Source organism: Cervus elaphus, chromosome 21 (genome assembly GCF_910594005.1).
Source record: "Cervus elaphus chromosome 21, mCerEla1.1, whole genome shotgun sequence".
Classification (NCBI taxonomy): Eukaryota; Metazoa; Chordata; class Mammalia; order Artiodactyla; family Cervidae; genus Cervus; species Cervus elaphus.
In genome coordinates, this window is record NC_057835.1 from 45,827,382 (window position 1) to 45,849,087 (window position 21,706).

General features: G+C 40.1%; 1 protein-coding gene across 1 annotated transcript in view; it reads right to left on the minus strand.

The window, feature by feature from the left end:
* Positions 1 to 2,279: 2,279 nt before the first annotated feature.
* LOC122679003 (28S ribosomal protein S28, mitochondrial) overlaps positions 2,280 to 21,706 on the minus strand; it is a 90,991-nt gene continuing 71,564 nt past the window's right edge. The window contains exon 3 of the mRNA XM_043879218.1: positions 2,280 to 2,707. Coding sequence (XP_043735153.1) covers positions 2,539 to 2,707 — 169 coding nt within the window. The 3' untranslated portion in view covers positions 2,280 to 2,538. The remainder of the gene's footprint in view (positions 2,708 to 21,706) is intronic.

Sequence of the window (21,706 nt, forward strand, 5' to 3'; positions counted from 1 at the left end):
GACATTGACAGGGATCATGACCATCCCCAAGAGAAAGAAATGGAAAAAGACAAAATGGTTGTCTGAGGAGGCCTTGCAAATAGCTGAGAAAAGAAGTGAAAGGCAAAGGAGAAAAGGAAAGATACACCCATTTGAATGCAGAGTTCCAAAGAAAGCAAGGAGAGATAAGAAAGCCTTCCTCAGTGATGAATGCAAAGAAATAGAGGAAAACAATAGAATGGGAAAGACTAGAGATCTCTTCAAGAAAATTAGAGATACCAAGGGAACATTTCATACAAAGATGGGCACAATAAAGGACAGAAATTATACAGATCTAACAGAAGCAGAAGATATTAAGAAGAGGTGGCAAGAATACACAAAAGAACTATACAAAAAAGATCTTCATGACCCAGATAACCACAATGGTGTGATCACTCACCTGGAGCCAGACATCCTGGAATGTGAAGTCAACTGGGCCTTAGGAAGCATCACTACGAACAAAGCTAGTGGAGGTGATGGAATTCCAGTTGAGCTATTTCAAATCCTGAAAGATGATGCTGTGAAAGTGCCGCACTCAATATGCCAGCAAATTTGGAAAACTCAGCAGTGGCCACAGGACTGGAAAAGGTCAGTTTTCATTCCAATCCCAAAGAAAGGCAATGCCAAAAAATGCTCAAACTACTGCACAATTGCACTCATCTCACACGCTAGTAAAGTAATGCTTAAAATTCTCCAAGCCAGGCTTCAGCAATATGTGAACCGTGAACTTCTAGATGTTCAAGCGGGTTTTAGAAAAGGCAGAGGAACCAGAGATCAAATTGCCAACATCCAATGGATCATCGAAAAAGCAAGAGAGTTCCAGAAAAACATCTATTTCTGCTTTATTGACTATGCCAAAGCCTTTGACTGTGTGGATCACAATAAACTGTGGAAAATTCTGAAAGAGATGGGAATACCAGACCACCTGACCTGTCTCTTGAGAAACCTGAATGCAGGTCAGGAAGCAACAGTTAGAACTGGACATGGAACAACATTTCCTGGAGTTTGCTCAAATTTGTGTCCACTGAGTTGTTGACACTAAACAGCAACTTTCAAATGTCTGATACAGTATTAGTAATTATAGTCACCATGCTGTACATTACATCCCTGTGGCTAATGTATCTTGTACCTGAAAGTTTGTACTTTTTAACTGCTTTCACTCATTTTGCCCCCTGTTACCACCATCAACTCCTGCCCTCAACTACCAACAAGTTCTTTATATCCATGAGCTCTTTTTCTTAGATTCCACATATAAGTGAGATCATACAGTTTCATCATTCTGTCTGACATTTCACATTACACAGTGCCCTCAAGGTCAATCCATGTTGTCAAAAATGGCGAGACTTCCTTATTTTTTAATGTCTGAATAATATTCCATTATATATATATGATGCATGTGTGTGTATTTATATCACAATTTCTTTATCCATTCATGTATTGATGGACACTTGCAAGTGTTATTCACTTAGTCGTGTCCGACTCTTTGCGACCCCGTGGACTGTAGCCTGGTAGGCTCCTCTGTCCATGGAATTCTCCAGGTAAGAATACTGGAGTAGGTAGCCATTTCTTTCTTCATGGGATCTTCCTGACCCAGGGGTCAAACCTGGGTCTCCTGCACTGCAGGCAGATTTTTTTTTTACTGATGGAGCGACCAAAGAAAACCAGTTTCTTTATCCAGTCTTCCATTGGTGGACACTTCAGCTGCTTCCGTACCTTTGGCTATTGTAAATAATGCTGCAATCAACACAGGGGTGCATATCTTTTTGAGTTAATGTTTTCACTTTCTTTGGAAATACACATAAGTGGAATTGTTGTATCATGTGATAATTCTATTTTTAATTTTTTGAGGACCCTCCATACTGTTTTCCATTGTGGCTGCACCAATTGACATTCCAATAACTAGTGCACCAGGGTTCCCTTTTAAAATTCCACATTCTCACCAACCATTTTTACTTCTTGCCTTCTGATGACAGCCACTCTAACAGGTGTGAGGTGGGATCTCGTGGTTGGACTCATTTCCCTGACGCTGATCACCCTTTCATGTGACTCTCGGCCGTCTGATGTCTTTTCTGGGAAACGTCTACTCACATCCTCTGCCCCTTCCGCTCTACTCTTGTCCTTAGCACCCATCACTGTCTAACACGCTATATATTTTACTTACTTGTCACCGTCCCCAGCCAAAGGTAAGCCCTACTAGGCAAGCAATTTCATCTGATTTGTTTACCACTGTTTCTTTTGTATTTAGAACAGTGGCATACACATAGAGAACACCCAAAACATATTTATTGAATGACAGAATTTCTCAGTACAGTTTATGCTATTCCAATCCAAGGAAAGAACAGGCATAAAAACAGGGGGAGGGGAGATACAGCTAAAGAAAATTCTAACAAATAAGAGCTATAATTATAGCTTTCATTTACTATGTCTTTTTCTAATCATTTATTCATAATTGTCTAATTGTGTTCTTGATGAATATATGCTTTCCACATAAAAGGAGTGAATGCACTCAGCAAACTTCATTTACTTTTCACGACGTTCCTCTTTTGATTTTGAGTCTTTACTCTCCTGGAGTCCTAACAGAATTGCTTCAGCCTCTAGGATGGTTGTGTCTGTTGTCGCTCCCAAGAACCTAGACGTAAGTTCAAGATCTAATAGTCGCAGCCGGACTCTGGTTCCTTTCTGGTATTTCCTAAATAGTAAGAAAAAAATTCTGTTAATTCTTCATATCATAAAATGAACAACTGAAATCAAACTCAAATTCTAATTCTAATTTGTGTTGGCTCCAGATAAGGAAATTAACACTGGTATCAGGGAAATAGTTGTTTTTGACAGAAAAGTTATTTAGTTGTATCAAAATTTTAATGTTAAAGTCACCTTTAAAGATTTTATAACTGAAATGAAAATGTATTCCAAACTAAATTCAAACAAGTTGGTTCTTGAAACTGACATTTATTTTAATGTCATTCATTTTTAAAGTCAAAGAGTATCAAGGGGAAAAAATGTTTTCAGAAACATTTTGTCTTCTAAAATTAGTATCTTCTTTGAAAAACAAAATGGAAAAAAGTCTCACTGCAAAATACTTACTATAGGGGATTGACTACACTGTAATTAAAATATAACGCTGGCCATACAATGTATGATGGCTCAGTTTGGTAAAAATTAAAATATTCAAGTATTTCACAATACCAAATGAAAACTGATGCTCATTTGTCTTTCTTCCTTGATCAATCATTTTAAGAGCTTAATATCCATATTATGAAAAGGTACGGGAGAGTGAAAATATTGCTACTGAATGAAAATCACAACTCTTTCTTAAAAACATCTAAATACACACCTCAAACACTCTAAGGTAATTTTAAAATTAAAATAATTTTATATAAACAGAAAATGAAGAAACAGAGTTCTCCCAAAAAGAGAAAATGATTTTGGTAGAGCATATAATGAACAGTCTCCATATAATGTTTGATTAGGTATTCTGGAGGAATTTATAGGTAATTCATCAAGTAAACCTTTAGGTTATTTGGCTTTTTTCTAAGTCATTTTTCTTTCTGATTACAGAACAAAATGTCCTTCTGTAAAATTTGAAAAATCACGTCAGTCACACTTCCTAGTCTTTCTATATGTGTATTTATATATATGTACGTGGGTGTGTGTATATGATGGCATAGATCATACTTCTTTGTTTAAAAAAACTGAAGAGATGTCCTAGAATAGCAAGGTTTATACTCTTAGTTGGCCTTTTGCACTGCAGCGCTGATTGGACTTTCCTTATAAAAAAATCCTATTGGTTCCCAGGAATCCAGGTAGAATGTATCAAACGCAGCCCTGAGAGCTTCCACATTTCCCTTATCAGAATGTAGATTCTGTCACTGGAATTTCCAAGAAAGACAGCATAGCCACAAGTAAGCACAAATGTTAGTACCCTTCACTCACCTCTACTGGTTATTTGTGTAAATCTCTGATTTCTCATTAGATCAAACGCTCCCCAAGATCTGTCACTGTTTTTACATCTGTATCCTTCTAGGGCCAATGCAGCAGGAACGCAAATGTTTGTCAATAAATTAACAAGACACTTGCTGACAAAAGCCACCACCTCATCGACAGTCTAGATGCTCCATTCTCTTGGCTTCAGCAGCGGTGTGGCCTGGCTTATTCACTCAACCTCTCCGAAGTTTGCCAGGCACAGTGCCTGGTGCATAGTGGTTAATACATGTTAGTCTTCTTCTCCTTCCACTGTTCAGAGTTGGACAATAAACTGACCATGATAAAGGAGAACAGTGATTTTTTTTTTTTTAAATGAAAAGAGTTGAACATTCACAAACACTTGGGACACGCTATCTGGGCATAGTCACACTGAAGGGGCAGCTCTCAGTGGAGACAGTCCTGTGTCTTGTAAATGTTAGCAATCTCCTGTTACAAAAATAAAATCAGAAATACCATGAGTGCCCAGTATGCTTGGTAGTTTGTGGAAAGCAAAGCTGTCCCTATGTTTAGGTGCAGGAGCCTTTATTTATTTATTTATTTATTTTAGGAGCCTTTAATAATATGAAAGTTTTGCCTTCATCTCTAAAAAGCATGGAAATTCTAGAAGCAATCCAGTGAGTTGTAACAGAAATGAAAAGTGAGCTGCAGGCCTTTACGTGTGCTGAATGAGTTAAGAGTCACCCACACTGTGCACTAAACAACAACAAAAATACCTCTAGAAGATTCGCTGACTTCAGTTGTCTGGAAGCAGCTGTTTCTACTTCTAAGGTACTTAATTTTCACTGTGCATTATTTCTCTGTGTTATCTTCCCTAGCAGACCATAAGCTGGTTAAGGGCAGGGCTTTTATCTCACCTGTCTCTTACAGTACCCAGAAACCTATACATTTCATACATCAAAAGCAACTGCGGTGCTCCTTAAAAATGCAAATGAGGGGAGAACCCCCAGAGAGTGAGTTGGCAAATCTGGGGTGGGACTCAGGAATTTGCCTTTTTTTTGTTGTTGTTAAGAGTTATGTTTTATTTGGTGGGAATTTTTAGGACTTCAAGCCTGGGAGACAGCATCTCAGGTAACCCTGAGAGAACTGCTCTGAGGAGGCAGGGGCACGGAGGGGCAAGGAGCGGGGAGAAGTGAGGTTACAGAGAAGTTTGCAACAAAGGGTGGGTAGTCTGAACATCAAAAGTATTTTTGTGAATTAAAGAAAACCAGATTATCTCAAAAGTTAAGGAATTTAGTGCTTTCTACTTTTCTATGTATGGGAAGATGCAAGTGCTGGGGCTCACTGAAATCATTCCTTCCACAGGCATCGCAGCGATCCGGAGCCAGTATGCTGAGATTTTTCACATCCTGAGTTCTTCAGGGCTCACTGTAGGGAGGGACTGCAGGGGAATCTGCCTTTTTAAAGCTCCCCAGGTAACACGGAGGCAGTCTTCTCTGATCAGCATTTGAGAAAAGTCTGGCCTAGAATTACCTGTATTATATACAAGGCATGGCACCCTACGTACACACAAAGGGCCAGTAAAACGAGGCCTTCTGATGGACTGTGTGGCCACCATGAACAGCCTTTGAGAGTAACAGACGTTTTCCACAAGTGATGACAAAACCAACAAACTTCAGGATGACTAATTTAGATAGACCAAAATAATAATAATAATAGAGCCAGGCAATGACAATATATAGTGGAGAAATGCGTCTTAAAAGAGTCCCTTGAACAAAGCCTAGTGACCACTGGGGCGGGACTGACTCTCCCACACACAGACTGTCATCTGAGAAACCTAGGCCGTGGAAAGGTCAGAAGTCCTCACTCAACAGGGACAGCAGCCATACCTTTAATGTGGAGTTCATCCTTGCTTTAAGTTTGAAATAATTCATTAGAGGGCAGTAAAGGAACGACTGATGTACTTCGGAGAACTCCATTTCTGCCAGTGTAATTTGAGGTGAACCTCCAGTACTGCGGTCTCTGATAATCACTTACAGGGCTTAGTCTTCCCAGTCGGGTTTCCATTGTTCCACATAACAAGATTTAAAACGAATATGCCAGCACACTCTTTCCCCAAGACTGCATTGTTCATACAGTTTCCAAATGCTCCTTTTAGTCAAAGATTTTGGCCTAAGTATAAATATCCAGAAAAAGCAATGAGGTGGTGAAGACTGCAGACTCTGGAGCCAAATGACTAGAAACGTGCCCAGCTCCATCCACAAACATGCAGCTCTGAGCTAGTTACTTCATCTCTGTCTCAGTTTCTTCATCGGTAAAATGGAAATAATAATTATGGGCTTCCCTGGTGGCTCAGATAGTAGAGTCTGCCTGCAGTGCAGGAGACCCAGGTTAGATCCCTGGTGCAAGAAGATCCCCTGGAGAAGGAAACTGCAACCCACTCCGGAACTCTTGCCTGGAAAATCCCATGGATGGAGGAGCCTGGCAGGCTACAGACCATGGGGTGGCAAAGAGTGGGAAAGGACTGAGCGACTCCACTTTCACTTTCAGGTTACTGTGAGCATAAAATGAGTTAACACCTGCCAAGTCCTTACACATGCTCAATAAATGACAGCTACCATCATTAATCACCACCACTACCACCACCATCACCATCAAAACAAACCCAGTCACAGCAGATGCCCCAGCCTTGGCATGATGGAGGGTACAAGAACACTCTCGGGGATACAGGTATATGTAAGGCTGACTCACTTTGCTATACATCAGAAACATCAGCAGTGTATAGCAACTATACTCCAATTAAAAAAACTGACTACAAGAAAAAAAATAAGAACACTCCAGATATAATTTCAAGTTATAATTAAATCAGTAAAGGATTTCTACAGACAGTAAGCTTTGGGGATGGGTTTTCTTTCAATAATTTGCTTTGATTCAAATCTTACTTATTTTAGTGGTATAAACATTCCTCTCTTAAAATATATTATAAATGTCCTACCAAAAAGAAAACAACTATTTAAAATGAATGTTGAATTTCTTTTGAGGATGTGAGGCAAACTAGCACTGAACAAAAGCAAGTAAAACTCACAGAACTACATGCCACATTTAAAGGTCCACATTTCCCCGCATTAGCTACATTATACCTGAAACAATAAAAGCAGAAATATACGGTGAGTCACAGAAGGGTCACAGTGACTCATACTCCAGCATTCCTTTTGACAGGGGTTCAATGAACACTGAGGGGCAGGCAGAGCTGTCTAATTTTACCTTCTCCTATCACTCCTTAATTCTTGACGGATTTCAATGAATCTATTTTTAGCACATAACTATTTCTTGGAAGGGGAAGATGATCCTTTCTATAGGTTCATAATTTTTTCTTCTAAGAAGCAATTTTTAGCTCCTTTTAAAATTTACCATTTCAATAACAGACTTAACTTCTAACCTGTCAAATATCCCTTTCTTTATAGAACTGACTCTACTTCCTCTGTCTTCTATGTGTGTTGGTCACTTGATCATGTCTGACTTTTTGTGACCCCATGAACTGTAAGCCCCAGACTCCTCTGTCCCTGGAACTCTCCAGGCAAGAATACTGGAGTGGATTGCCATTCCCTTCTCCAGGGGATCTTCCTGACTCAGGGATTGAACCTGGGTCTCTTGCATTGTAGGAGGATTCTTTACCATCTGAGCCACCAAGGAAGCCCTTTTCTATAATGAGGTTTTATTCTTCTTTTGGACTTCCAAGGAGACACAGTTGGTAAAGAATCCACCTGCCAATGCAGGAGATGCAAGAAACACAGGTTTGATCCTCGGGTTGGGAAGATCCCCTGAAGGAAGAAATGGCAAACCATTCCCATGTTCTTGTCTGGAAAATTCCATGGACAGAGGAGCCTGGCATGTCTGTGGGGTGCATGGGGTCGCAAAGAACCAAACACGACTAAGCATGCACGCACAACAAATTATTTTTTTAATTATTTTTCCCTCATTCCTTTTCTTGTATCAGTGGACTTTTCCTTCTAAGAGTCACACAAATGCCCATAAACATACCTGGGCTACAATTTCAAGAGGCTCACAGATTACCTGAAGGTCATCTACGGAACTCTAAGATTAAGAAGTTCTGTTCTAGATTTTAAGTCTGTTTATATTTCTGGATATAATATAATTGGGAAAGGAGTACAACAAAGCTGTACATTGTCACCCTGCTTATTTAACTTATATGCAGAGTACCTCATGTGAAATGCCAGGCTAGGAGAATCACAAACTGGAATTAAGATTGTTGGGAGAAATCCCAACAACCTCAGATATGCAGACAATACCACTCTAATGGCAGAAAACAAAGAGGAACTAAAGAGCCTCTCAAAGAGGGTGAAAGAGGAGAGTGAAAAGGCTGGCTTAAAACTCAACATTTAAAAAATACCCTAAGATCATGACATCCAGTCCCATCACTTCATGGCAAATAGAAGGGGAAAAAGTGGAAACAGTGACAGATTTTATTTTCCTGGGCTTCAAAATCACTGTGGATGGTGACTGCAGCCAGGAAATTAAAAGATGCTTGCTCCTTGGAAGAAAAGCTATAACAAACCTAGAGAGTGTATTCAAACATCGCTTTGCCGACTTTGGATAGTCAAAGCTATGGTTTTTCCAGTAGTCGTGTACAGATGTGAGAGCTGGACCATAAAGAAAGCTGAGTGCCAAAGAATTAATGCTTTTGAACTGTGGTGCTGGAGAAGACTCCAAAACTCCCTTGAAAAGCAAGATCAAACCAGTCAATCCTAAAGGAAATTAACCCTGGATGTTCACTGGAAGGACTGATGCTGAAGCTGAAGCTCCAATACTCTGCGTACCTGATGAAAAGAGTCAATTCATTGGTAAAGACTCTGATGCTGGGGAAGATTGAAGGCAGGAGGAGAAGGGGCTGACAGAGGATGAGATGGTTGGATGGCATCACCAACTCAATACATGAGTTTCAGCAAACTGCAGAGATGGTGAAGGACAGGGAAGCCTGGCATGATACAGTCCATGGGGTCGCAAAGAGTTGGACACGACTTAGGAAATGAACAACAATGGGTTCTCATTCTATTACACAACAACATGGCCTTATGCTAATTATTTCTGTTGTTTTATTTCCAATGTGTTTCTTAAGGAAACTCAGGACTTCAATGAACAAGCTCACCGGGCCACTGCTTGCAGCCACAGAGCTATAAGTGGTAGAGCCAACCTCTACCACAGCCTCATTTTCTAGTGGAAATAAGACAAAATTCACAGCATATGTAAGTAAAAATGGAATTTTTCTTTTATTACCCCTAGTCACTTCCTTAAATCTAACCCTATTATGAATGAATAAGGACAAGTCTTAAAGAGAATTAGGTGCACAGCAGCATAATATTTTCAACTTAAAAAATATGGAACAGGGTGGGGAGGAGAGATAAATTAGGAGTTTGGGATTAGTAGATACAAACTATTATATGTAAAATAAATAAACAACAAGGTTCTACTGTATAGAGAATGATGTTCAGTATCTTATAATAAACTATAATGAGAAAGAATATGAAACAATATATAACTGAATCACTTCGCTGTATAATGAAACTAATACAATATTGTTAATTAACTATCAGTTCAGTTCAGTCACTCAGTTGTGTCCGACTCTTTGCGACCCCATGGACTGCAGCACGCCAGGCCCCCCTGTCCATCACCAACTCCTGGAGTTTACTCAAACTCATGTCCTCTTGAGTCGATGATGTCATCCAACCATCTCATCCTCTATCATCCCCTTCTGCTCCCACCTTCAATCTTTCCCAGCACCAGAGTCTTTTCAAATGAGTCAGTTCTTTGCATCAGGTGGCCAAAGTATTGGAGTTTCAGCTTCAGTATCAGTCCTTCCAAAGAATATTCAGGACTGATTTCCTTTAGGATGGACTGGTTGGATCTCCTTGCAGTCCAAGGGACTCTCAAGAGTCTTCTCCAACACCACAGTTCAAAAGCAACAATTCTTCAGCGCTCAGCTTTCTTTACAGTCCAACTCTCACATCCATACATGACTACTGGAAAAACCATAGCCTTGACTAGATGGAACTTTGTTGGCAAAGTAATGTCTCTGCTTTTTAATATGCTGTCTAGGTTGGTCACAACTTTTCTTCCAAGGAGTAAGTGTCTTTTAATTTCATGGCTGCAGTCACTATTTGCAGGGATTTTGGAGCCCAGAAAAATAAAGTCTGTCACTGTTTCCACTGTTTCCCCATCTATTTCCCACGAAGTGATGGGACCAGATGCCATGATCTTAGTTTTCCGAATGTTGAGCTTTGAGCCAACTTTTTCACTCTCCTCTTTCACTTTTATCAAGAGCCTCCTCACTTCAATTAAAAAATAAAAAACATGGAAAAATTAAATTAAAAAATGTATGCAACAAAAGAACAGGCTTCAGATGACGATCTTAAGAAGTTGAAGGAGGCTACGATCCTGAATATTTATACCAAATATTTCTATCAAGATATGTTCAGAGGTGCTGTCTGGTTGTCACAAAGATCAGGTTGACATCTGGGAGGTGTGGATGGGATGGAGACATTGTATAATGCAAGGAACTCTTCCATGCAAGAGTTGTCCTGCTAGCCATTGATAGCAGTGAGAAATCTGCTTGTAATAATCTAAGCCTGGAACTCTGCCTGCTAAATATTTTTTAAAGGTTGGTTTTTTAAAAATAAGAGTTTAAAAAAACACTATATTTTCAAGAATGAGATTACAATGTGAATTAGGGGAAGACTGATTTTGTCCAGAATGTTAGCAAGAGTTGTTCACAATTTCAGAAAACTCACACTGTCATAAGCAACACCATCATTTCATTTTTGTGTCTTGCTACATGGGTTAAGGGCTTCCCAGGTGGCACTAGTGGTAAAGAACCCGCCTGCCAATTTCAACCTGTAAGAGATGCAGGTTAGACCCCTGGGTCAGGAAGACTTCATGGAGGAAAGCATGGTAACCCACTCCAGTATTCTTGCCTGGAGAATCCCATGAACAGAGGAGCTTAGTGGGTTATAGCCCATGGGGTCACAAAGAGTCAGATACAACTGAAGTGACTTAGCATGCAGACCCATACACATGGGTTAAATGTATCTTCTTTACAGCTTCAGCTTTGGCTTATCCTTTGCATTGGGAGGAGATCAGTCTCCTTTATGCCTGCTATCTAAAAACATACAGTTTATCTTCTTGGCTTTCAATGGAATACATTGATAAAACTTGGCTTCCCTCCTAGCTACGTTGGTAAAGAATCTGCCTGCAATGCAGGAGACCCGGGTTTGATCCCTGGGTCAGGAAGATCCCCTGGAGAAGGAAATGGCAACCCACTCCGGTATTCTTGCCTGGAGAATCCTAATGGACAGAGGTGCCTGGTGGGCTACAGTCCATGCAGTCACAAAGAGGCGTCGGACACGACTGAGTGACTAAGCACACTGGCACACATACCTACTATCCAAAAATATGCAATTTATCTTCTTGACTTTCAATGGCATACATTGATAAAACAATTAAAATATCAACAATTCCAAAACATAACTTTCTATAATGACAGAAACATTCTACATAATGTGGTCGTGGAACTCTTGAAATATAACTAATGTGGAGAGGAACCAATTTTCTAATTTTATTTAATTTGAATTAAATTTAAATAGCTGCTTGACACTGCAGCTGTAGACAACTTCAAATTGACAATAAAAATAGTAAAATACTTGTCCTACAAATATATAAACACAACACTGACAGAAACTCTAGTTTTACAGGAAAAATAGCATTTTGAGGTAATTTGTTATAATAAATAGCTATTCCTAATTAGATTCCACCAAGAGTAAACCATCAGATCCACGCTTGCCATTCCTAACTGCTCATGTGTTTCTCTCCATTCTGTTATGTTTTATATTTTTCCTCATATCTGTGTGGCACTGCACTAGACACACAGCAATTGAACTATCTTTTAGATATTTGGAGGTTAAAACAAAATTCCCTGTAAAGATAGCTTACTCCATGTTATAGGTAGAAACTTAAGATACATGAAGTCATTTGCCAATACACAAAGTTGTATAAGACGATTTACAGATTTTTTTTTCCACTTCCTTTTCTTCAGTTCTCAATTACCTTGATTTCTTCCAAGAAGTGTAAACCTAATCCCTTTGGGAGTGATAAGAAGTTACCACTTCATGTAGTCCCATAATGTCATCTCTTTGAAATAAAATGTAAACCATGTTGCTGCCACCCAAGTCATTGTTTTAATTAGAAAAATGGTTACTTTCAGTGGTAACAAGCAATAAATTATAAAAAAAAAAAAACAAAAAAAAAAACCCTGAAACTGTATGGCTTCATGCAAGGTTGTCTATTTTTTATACCTTTTTTTTAATTAGGAGGAAAAAAACTTTAGATATTAGTTTTTCAGAAATGCTGTATTTCATATCAGAACTGTTGAATACTGCTGTCTTGAAAGCAAATAGGACGTCTCCAGTGAGTACGTTCAAAGTGAAAATAGTCTGTGTTTTCACTGGTCAATGTGTTTCTTTAACTTTGAGCGCTTGCCTCTGCTGGATCTTTGTGAATTCCAGCCTGAACGGATTCAATCTCAGCCTTCACCATGACTGCTCTCTTCCAATGTGCACTTTCGCAGACCATATGCTGCAGTAAATGAGTCTGCATGTCTGAGCTGTTTAGGAAAAGGGCAATTAAATCTGGTTTTGCATTTCTGCATTAAGGACATGGTTTAAAAACTTTCCTTTTGGGGGAGGGTAGTTTGACATTCTTTCCACAGACATTCTTTAACATCTGTCAGTGCAGGCTGGTGATGGTTCTTGTAGACTTAAAATAGAGACAGTGTCTTGACTAGTTCTTTGATATACATAAATTAAATAATACAAAGCCGACAAATACAAGTCTTGGATTGAATCTCAGTACCCAAAGAGAAATTTTGTAAGGAATTCTGCCTTTGGGAGTCAATTTAGCTGCCTTACTATAATCAAAGTTCACAGAGATTTCAAGAACAGTTGTTTTGAAATCATTAACCATCCATGTTTTCATCCCAACAAGGTAAAATATTTTAGAACTTTTCCTGATTTTCTTACAATTTGTTATTTTAAAGTTTTAAGATATTGGGAGTAAAATTGTCTTTTCTTTTTTGAAGAGAAACAGCTAAGCTATCTCTCATGGTTTAATTACTCCCTATTTGCTTTTTCTGATTCATACAAACGTTCCCAGTAATGCTGACCTCTGTGTGAAGCCAGCACTTCGTGTGCGTACGCTCGCGCACGTGTCTGTGAGAGCACCTGAGCAGGAGCGTGAAGGAATGTGTGCACTGTGCTCTCCCTTAATTGGACTCCCTGGGCATCAACTTCCTCATCTTTGAAAAGCATAATCTTAGAACAGACCTAAGGTCTTCTGCAGTTCAATGATTTTATTCTACTTTTATACAACTTAAAGTGTTTGAAAACTAATACAGTGCAGAGAGCTACTGAGTGTCAAACTGACTGGATACACAAGCAAAATGCAAACTGTTAAGGCTTCTTATTAGCTACATAAGATACTATTACAGTCTTAAATATTTGATTACCAAGTAAAATTTCATATGCAGGCTCTCTGATATATTTCAGATATGTCTCCCTTTTTCAGATACCAGCCCCTGGGTTTCTTTGACTGTGTTTCTAGTCTGCTGCTTCTTTCTGCTCAGTCTGCAGGACGCCTATGAGACTGACTCACCACCACACTATTCTGTCTTATCAAGCACAACAGCCACAGTTTTAAAAAGTAAACGTAAAAAGTGCTAGCTTTCTATAATTCCAATAATTATAACTCCAATAATTCCACTGATTAAAATTTAAATTATTGTTCATAATGCTAAAATGTACCTCCTTAAATTGCAATCATCCTGGAATTTAATCTTTTTCTGCAACTCTACGATAAACATAGAATTTTGTTTTTCCCTTAAACAAAACGCTATTTAACCTTGCCCTGCTAGTTAGTATTTTGTACCACAAACAAGCTTTATCTCTTGTTCAAACATTGATTTATTTTATGAAATGAAATATTTTTAAATGTCCAATAAAAAATTTCACTTTTTAATAATGTGGAACATGCATTTAATGTAATACATTACATATAGCATCAATAGTGATAATTATATACTTTTCTCAGAGTTAGCAAAATAAGATGTGTCAAGAAATTAGGGAAAGAAATATCCTAAAACCTAATGACTATATGGAGTCTATTTTTATTTTTTGAAAAAAACCAAACTATGTGTTGCTGGTCAGAATATACATATGTAATAAAAAAGAATATATATATTTGGAGGGACAAAAAAATCCAAAGGAAACAGAAGGAATAAATGCTTTCAGGCACCTGAGATATGCTGATAACTAACATTAGAACAAAGCTGGAACTAGAATTAGAGTATCTAAGCAAAAAAAGGATATACCTTGTGGTATACAAGTTTTGTTTTATGAGAGAAGAAAATATATACTTATATTGTCAGAGATAAGTTTTGTCAGGGTACAGCAGAGGAAGGAATATGAGTTTTAAAATGTCGTAGAAAGGTCTAGATTTGACCATGACTGGGTATGAGGCACTTAGCTCGTATGGACTGCCTGCCTGAGTGCTCAGTGCTCAGTTGCTCAGTCATGTCTGACTCTGAGATCCCACGGACTATAGCCTGCCAGGCTCCTCTGTCCACAGAGTTTTTCAGGCAAGAATACTGAGTGTTGTCAATTCCTATTCCAGAGGATCTTCCCAACGTGGGGATCGAAGCCCCGCCTCCTGCATCTCCTGCATTGGCAGGTGTACTCTTTACCACTGAGCCACCCTGGAAACCTTGGGCTGCTTACTTAGCTGTAAAGTGAGTATATAACACTTGGCAAAGCTGCTGAGGTGCTTAACACATTATAAGGTATGGCACATAGTACACGCTCAATAAATAATAGGTATTATGAAAGTCATTACATTGATTCTTATATATAATATAAAGTGTAACAGATAACTGAAAGGATAAAAATTTCAAATATAAACTAGAATATTGCTCCAATGGACAAGTCTGACAGCAGCCTTCAATATATACAAAAGAAAGACAAAACGGACTGAAGGCATTCTTTGAGTCTGAATTTGGGGCTGAGGGATGAGGATAATAAAATCCAGAAGTTACTTTATAATTTATAGGGACCGACTTGATGACTCTGCAGGGAGTCAGGGCTGGGAGGCAAAACACAATCAATTGGCTGTGGAAGCTTTTTATAATTTTTTTCTTTCCTCTTTTTATTTTTATTTTTTCTTTACTTTTCTTAATAAAAATACTGATGGCTGGGGTCTAACCCAGACCTACTCCATCAAAATCAGTAGGGTGGAGCTGGAGATTCACACACATTTAGGAAAAACTCCTCAAATGAGTCTGGTTTGAAAAGCATTGGCTACAGTATTCATAAGTTACATTCTCTGAGTCTCTGTCTCAGTCAAACTCCGGATAAATGGTTCATGACAGTCAGGGACTGAGCTGAATCTTGGTCAATTCAAGCTTTAGTCTCACTAATGAGTGCATGCAGTACAGACATTACATAGAAAGTCAAAGTTAGAACTGCACATTTTAAATATTAAATATGACATAAGCAAAAAGTTGTTTTCCTATTATGAAACTGAAGAGATTAATAATATGTATTTCTCTCTAAACAAGGGACTTTGCTGTTGGCTCAGATGGTAAAGAACCTGCCTGCAATGCAGGAGACCTGGGTTCGATCCCTGTGTCAGGAAGATCCTCTGGAGAATGGAATAGCGATTCACTCCACTATTCTTGTCTGGAGAATTTCATGGACAGAGGAGTCTGAAGGGCTATAGCCCACAGGGTCACAAAAGAGCTGCACACAACTTAGCAACTAAACAACAGCAAAGTACAAGTTCCACATTATATTTCCCACATAATAATTCCAATCTCCTTTCACTTTTCTGACCACATCTAGGGAATTGTCATCTGTTTGGAGAGAAGACAGTCAAAGAATCTTGTAGTACGTGAATGAACAATTAAGGGAAGGAGCAGTTTGAACAAAAAGTAGAAAAGGATCTTATACCTGTCTAAAGAATTTGGAAGTCTTTAATACTAAAGAGGTCACAGTATTTATTTTGTGCATCTATTTTGTATGCCTCCAAGAAAGCAGAAATAAGAAAAATAGAAGTTATAGGGGAGGGCAGATTTATAGCAGATTCAGCTTTAGTATGAGGAAGAACTTGTAATAGAGTTGGCTGGAAGGGGAACTGGTTGTTTTGTGCATTACTAGAGGAAATCACAGGGAATTTTCTTGACAGATGAGCACTGTGGCACGGTCATCTCATGACGAAGTCTGAATTCAGTAAGGGCTGAATTAGATGACTTCTAAAATTCCTTTCATTTCTAAAATTTTATGAGTCTATGATTCAAGATACTTATTAGGTCTCCCACCATCAGGAAGCACAAAAGCTGGGAAGCAAGTTAAAGAAAGAGCAGCCAGTCAGAAAGTAGGCCAGGTATGCAGTAAAAAATTTTAAATCAGATCAATTTTTAGTGTACCTTTCAGTACTTAACTCTTTTAGACCATGAAGTACAGTTACTCTCATTAATGACTTACTACCTCCTTTGGTGCCTCGACTTATTTTTGGATAGCAAGACCTGTTAGGCACAATTAACTTACTCCTCTGTCTTGAATTTGAAACTAAACGATGCTTCTTGACATGACTGCTTGCCAGATGGCCAGCTAAATTTTGTTTCAGATAGAATATACACTTAATTGAACACAAAGATATTTTACCCTTTCTACTTGTCACTTCCCCCTGCTTGGATGGACTTCCCTTGTGGCTCAGCTGGTAAAGAATCCCCCTGCAATGAGGGAGACCTGGGTTCGATCCCTGGGTTGGGAAGATCCCCTGGAGAAGGGAAAGGCTATTCAGTCCAGTATTCTGGCCTGGAGAATTCCATGGACTGTACAGTCTGGGGTCACAAAGAGTCAGACACGACTTGAGTGGCTTTCACTTTCACTTCACTTCTGCTTGGATACAAATGAGAAAAGTGACAAATAAGCCAAACATAGCTACCATTTCCTGTTACCTATGGTTCTCTCTTTAATAAATTTATGTTAATGTGATACTTTTAAACCTCTACTTTGTAGCACTGTGCTACACTATACATAACAGGCATTTGATCACATCTGTGGAAGACTATAATCAATACACTGGAGAAGGAAATGGCAACCCACTCCAGTATTCTTGCCTGGGAAATCTCACAGACAGAGGAGCCTAGCAACCTACAGTGTGTGGAGTCAAAGAGTCGGACACGACTGAGTGATTGAACATGCGCACATGCGCATACACACACACACACACACACACAGTGAATACATATTCTCAAGTGCTGCACAAAACTTCTGCAACTGGCTCTGTAAACTGGGAGCCTACATTTGACCCCAGCGCATCCCACCTCCAGTCACACGTGCCTTAACTGAGCTCCAGGCTCAATGCCACATGGATTTATTCACAGTCCTGAGAGCAGCCTTCGTGCTGTCAGTGTGTTACAGGATCTGCACACGCTGCCCAATTGCTGGGTCCTTCCTAGCAGAACAGGAATGTGACTGCACAGTCACCAGGGGCTTCTGCTCAGCCAGTTGAGGATTTTTTTTTTTTTTGCTTCCAATTTAAGAAAAGTAAATTTCTTAAATTGTTGTTTCCTATTAACAGCTAAAGAAAGCCGCTGTTTATTGGTTTATTGTTCAGCGATAATCAGGACCATGGTAACAAACTGACAGTGTCTAAGAACAATTCTGTTCCCCAATTTACTCATCTTATGCAAACAATTCTATGATCATTATGTAATGCTGGGCAAGGTTATCTTTATTGTAAAAAGGGAATCACCACAGTATCTACCTCTTAGGACTGCTGAGAAGATGTCCAAGAGAATGCAAATAAAGGATGGAGGAAGCATTCAGCGTGAGTCTAGTTTGCACAGGCCTTGCTTTAACAAAGCAATAGTTCAGGCATATAACTTGCTCTGTCACAAGTAACGCAGGCCTGGCTATAAGGCTCACTGGGGCCGGCAAGTTGACTTGGCAGGTGGGTTGATCTGGGGATAGACACCAGTAGACAAAAAAAGTTTTCAAAGATCTCCTGCTCAAAGAGATTAGGTTTAACTTTTGACGGATGTCGATTGCTTATCTACTGGCTAAGCAGCTGGATTCTTGATGAAGAAGTGTGTTCCTAGGCCCTAAATGGCCTTTCTGTGGCTAGCAGGACTCCTGTGACTAAGGATACAAGAACAGTATATGAACCCTGAGAAAGGTGGCCCTCATGAGTGCTTGCCAGGGACCTGGGGCTCCAACTCGTCAGTTCATTGATTGCTTCATTCATTCAACAAATATTTCTCCAAGGCCCATCTGTGGCAGGCACTCTTCCACATGCTGGAATAACCAACAAGACAGACAAGGCTCCAGTGCTCACTGGCTCATGGAGCTTACGTCGTGGTAGGAAGGAAAAGACAAATAAACAAATCAGACAGGAGTAAGAGCTACGCAGAAAATTAAAATAAAGTGGTATTATAGAGAGGAGACATATAATGGGGTAGTGAAGGAAGGAATCTCTGAAGAGTGACATTTCAGTGGAGCCCAGAATGGTAAATCAGGGTCCAGCTGTGTAAAGATGGGGGCAGAGCCTTTCAGGCAGAGGCACGGTGAGTTCAAAGGCTCAAAGGCAAGGACAAGCTGGCATGTTGAGAAAAGCAGGAGAAGGCCACTGTGGCTGGAGGGCAGCCAGTGACAGGGACACTGGGAGGAGTCAGATGGCAGAGAGGAAGGCAGGAGGCAGGCCACCCATAGTGCCTCAGATGCCAATGGAAAGGGTTTGGGGAAATGCACCATCAAGTTTGTTTTTAAGATCATTCTGGCTACTCTTCGGAAAGTGAATTGTAGGAGATGAGGATGGAAAGACGCTGGGTCTGGAGGGCTGAAGTGCTAAGTAGGAACATATCCGTGGGCAAGGGTGTTGCACAGATACACCTGTGTTGGCACACCACAAATCCAGGCTCAAAGATCTAATCCTACTGATAACGCTGTGTGTCTTGGTTACACTTCATCCAGGGTCACAGTAGAACTCAGCTGAACCTTTTAATACACCGCTTGTATTCTTCTTGTTTTAACAAACAATTTACCCAGTGCAGAGTCACCTACTTCCTGTTATAATTGGCAGAGCCTGGCTGCAAGGTCCACTGCGCTGGCAAACTGCCTTGGAAATGGAGTCGGATTCTTATGAAGATAGACAGCGGTTGACAAAAGTTTTCAGAGATGTATGGTGGGATCTGGGGAAGCATGGCTTCTGAGATTTCCTAAAACAATGTCTGCTCCTACATTTGTTTACGGAAGTGCATACTAGTGTGTTTGGGCTGCTGTAACAAAACTGGGTGTTCAAACATCAGGAATTCATTTTCTCACAGTTCTGGAGGCCTGAAGGCCAAGGTTAAGGTTCTGGCTGATCTGGCCTCCGGAAGAGACTCTCTCTCAGCGGGCAGACTGCTGGGCTCTTGCACACAGCGAGAGAGGACTCTCGTGTCTACCCCTCCTTTTGTTGCAGGAAGGGGGACCCCTTCCAGGGCCCAAAATGGCACTCCTGTCTAACACTTGGAAATGAACTGTCTGAGGAGAAACACATACTGACAAAGCAAGAGACTTGACTGGGAAGGGGCGTCCAGGTGGAGAACAGGTGGGCAAGGGAACCTAGGAGGACTGCTCTGCCACCTGGCTCACAGTCCCGGGTTTTATGGTGATGGGATTAGTTTTTGGGTTGTCTGGCCAATCACTCTGATTCAGGGTCCTTCCTGGTGGCACATGCATTGCTCAGCCAAGACAGGTGCTAGTGAGAAGGATTCTGGGAAGTGGTAGGACACGTGGGGTTTCCTTTTGACCTTTCCTGAACTCTTCTGATTGGTGGTGGCTTGTTTGCTCCACGTTCCTTACTAGAACCTCCTGTCGTAAAATAACTCATGCAAATATTCATAGTTACTATGGTGCCTGGCCAGGGTGGGCAGTTTCAGTCAGTGTGTTTCCCCTAACACTTTTATAAGGACACCAATCCCACTGGATACCAACCCCACTTAACCCTTAATGCCTTAGCCTCATCCTGACCTCACTTAACCTTTATTACCTCCTCATAGGCTCTATATAGTCATAATGGGAATCGGGGCTTCAAAATATGAATTTGGGGAAGACAGTTCAGTACATAACATTGTATTATTATGAATTCTTATTTGTGTGAGTACATGCAAATGTTAAACTTATTTGAAACATATTTATTGCCATTATATGTCAAGGAGATATTCAGTATATGAAGAATAAATCTGTGCTCTCAAGAAGTTTTACTGTTTATTTGCTCAGTTGTGTCTGACTCTCTTGCAACCCTATACACTGCAGTCCACCAGGCTCCTCTGTTCATGGAATTTTCGAGGCAAGTATACCGGAGTGGGTTGCCATTCCCTTCTGCAAGGGGATCTTCCAGACCCAGGGATGGGACCCGTGTTTCCCGCATTACAGGATTCTTTACTGCTACTGCTACTGCTAAGTCACTTCAGTCATGTCCGACTCTGTGCGACCCCATCCCTGGGATTCTCCAGGCAAGAACACTGGAGTGGGTTGCCATTTTCTTCTCCAATGCATAAAAGTGAAAAGTGAAAGTGAAGTCGCTCAGTCATGTCTGACTCTTCGCGACCTGTGGACTGCAGCCTACCAGGCTCCTCCGTCCATGGGATTTTCCAGGCAAGAGTACTGGAGTGGGGTGCCATTGCCTTCTCCGCTTTACTGCTAAGCCACTTTATATTAGCTTAAAGTGAGTCACTGTGCTTTGGGTAATTGATCTACCATGAGGATTTCCTTTTTCCTGCTTCCTTTCCCTAAACTATCCCTCCTCCCCATCTGCCCATACCTCATCCTTGGCCCAACAATGAAATGTGGAACACTATACTAGAGGTTAGAGGCCATTTATACTAGAGGCCATTTCCTTCTCCAGAGGATCTTCCCAACCCAGGGATCGAACCCAGGTCTCCCGCATTGTAGGCAGACGCTTTACCATCTCAGCCACCAGGGAAGTCCATGCTAGAGGTAGTATATATGAATGCAGAGAATCCTCTTAGGGGAAAAAATGTCAGGAAACCCATAAGGAGAAGAACTGAAAGTTACATTAAATTTTAGAGAATAAGTGGGAATTCACCAGTGAGGCAGACAAGAAAATCCATACCTACTTCAAAACTCAGCTTCTATGAAAAAGATTTTCCTTGGACACTCTCAGCCTGAAGACATATATCCTTTTACTGAGTTTCAAGAATAATTATTGTTTGCACAGTTCCTTTGGCCTTTAAAGTACTGCTTCAAGATACAGCTTCTAATATTATCTTAAATTATTAAGTCTTTCATTATCAGTAAGTTTTAATGAGTGTATGCTTATGTTTCTTTAAGGTGAAAAACATATCTGATGAATTGTTCAAGAATAGTAAATGAACATTCTTTGATTTGATGAGACTGAAGGATGTACAAGAGAAGACTAAGATAAGAGAATTAAGAGCGTTACAATCAGGTTCTGACACCTCATTCACAAAGAGAATATTCCTGGTTAATTTCTCTGGGTCTTCAAAAGAGAGTTGACAGTTTTTGCCGAAAGAAAGAGTTGACTAGGTAGGTATCTATGGTTCTGTCAAAGTCTATGAACATACAAGTTGAATCTCCATGAACCTTCATGTACACACTAATTCAATCTCTTATTCAAC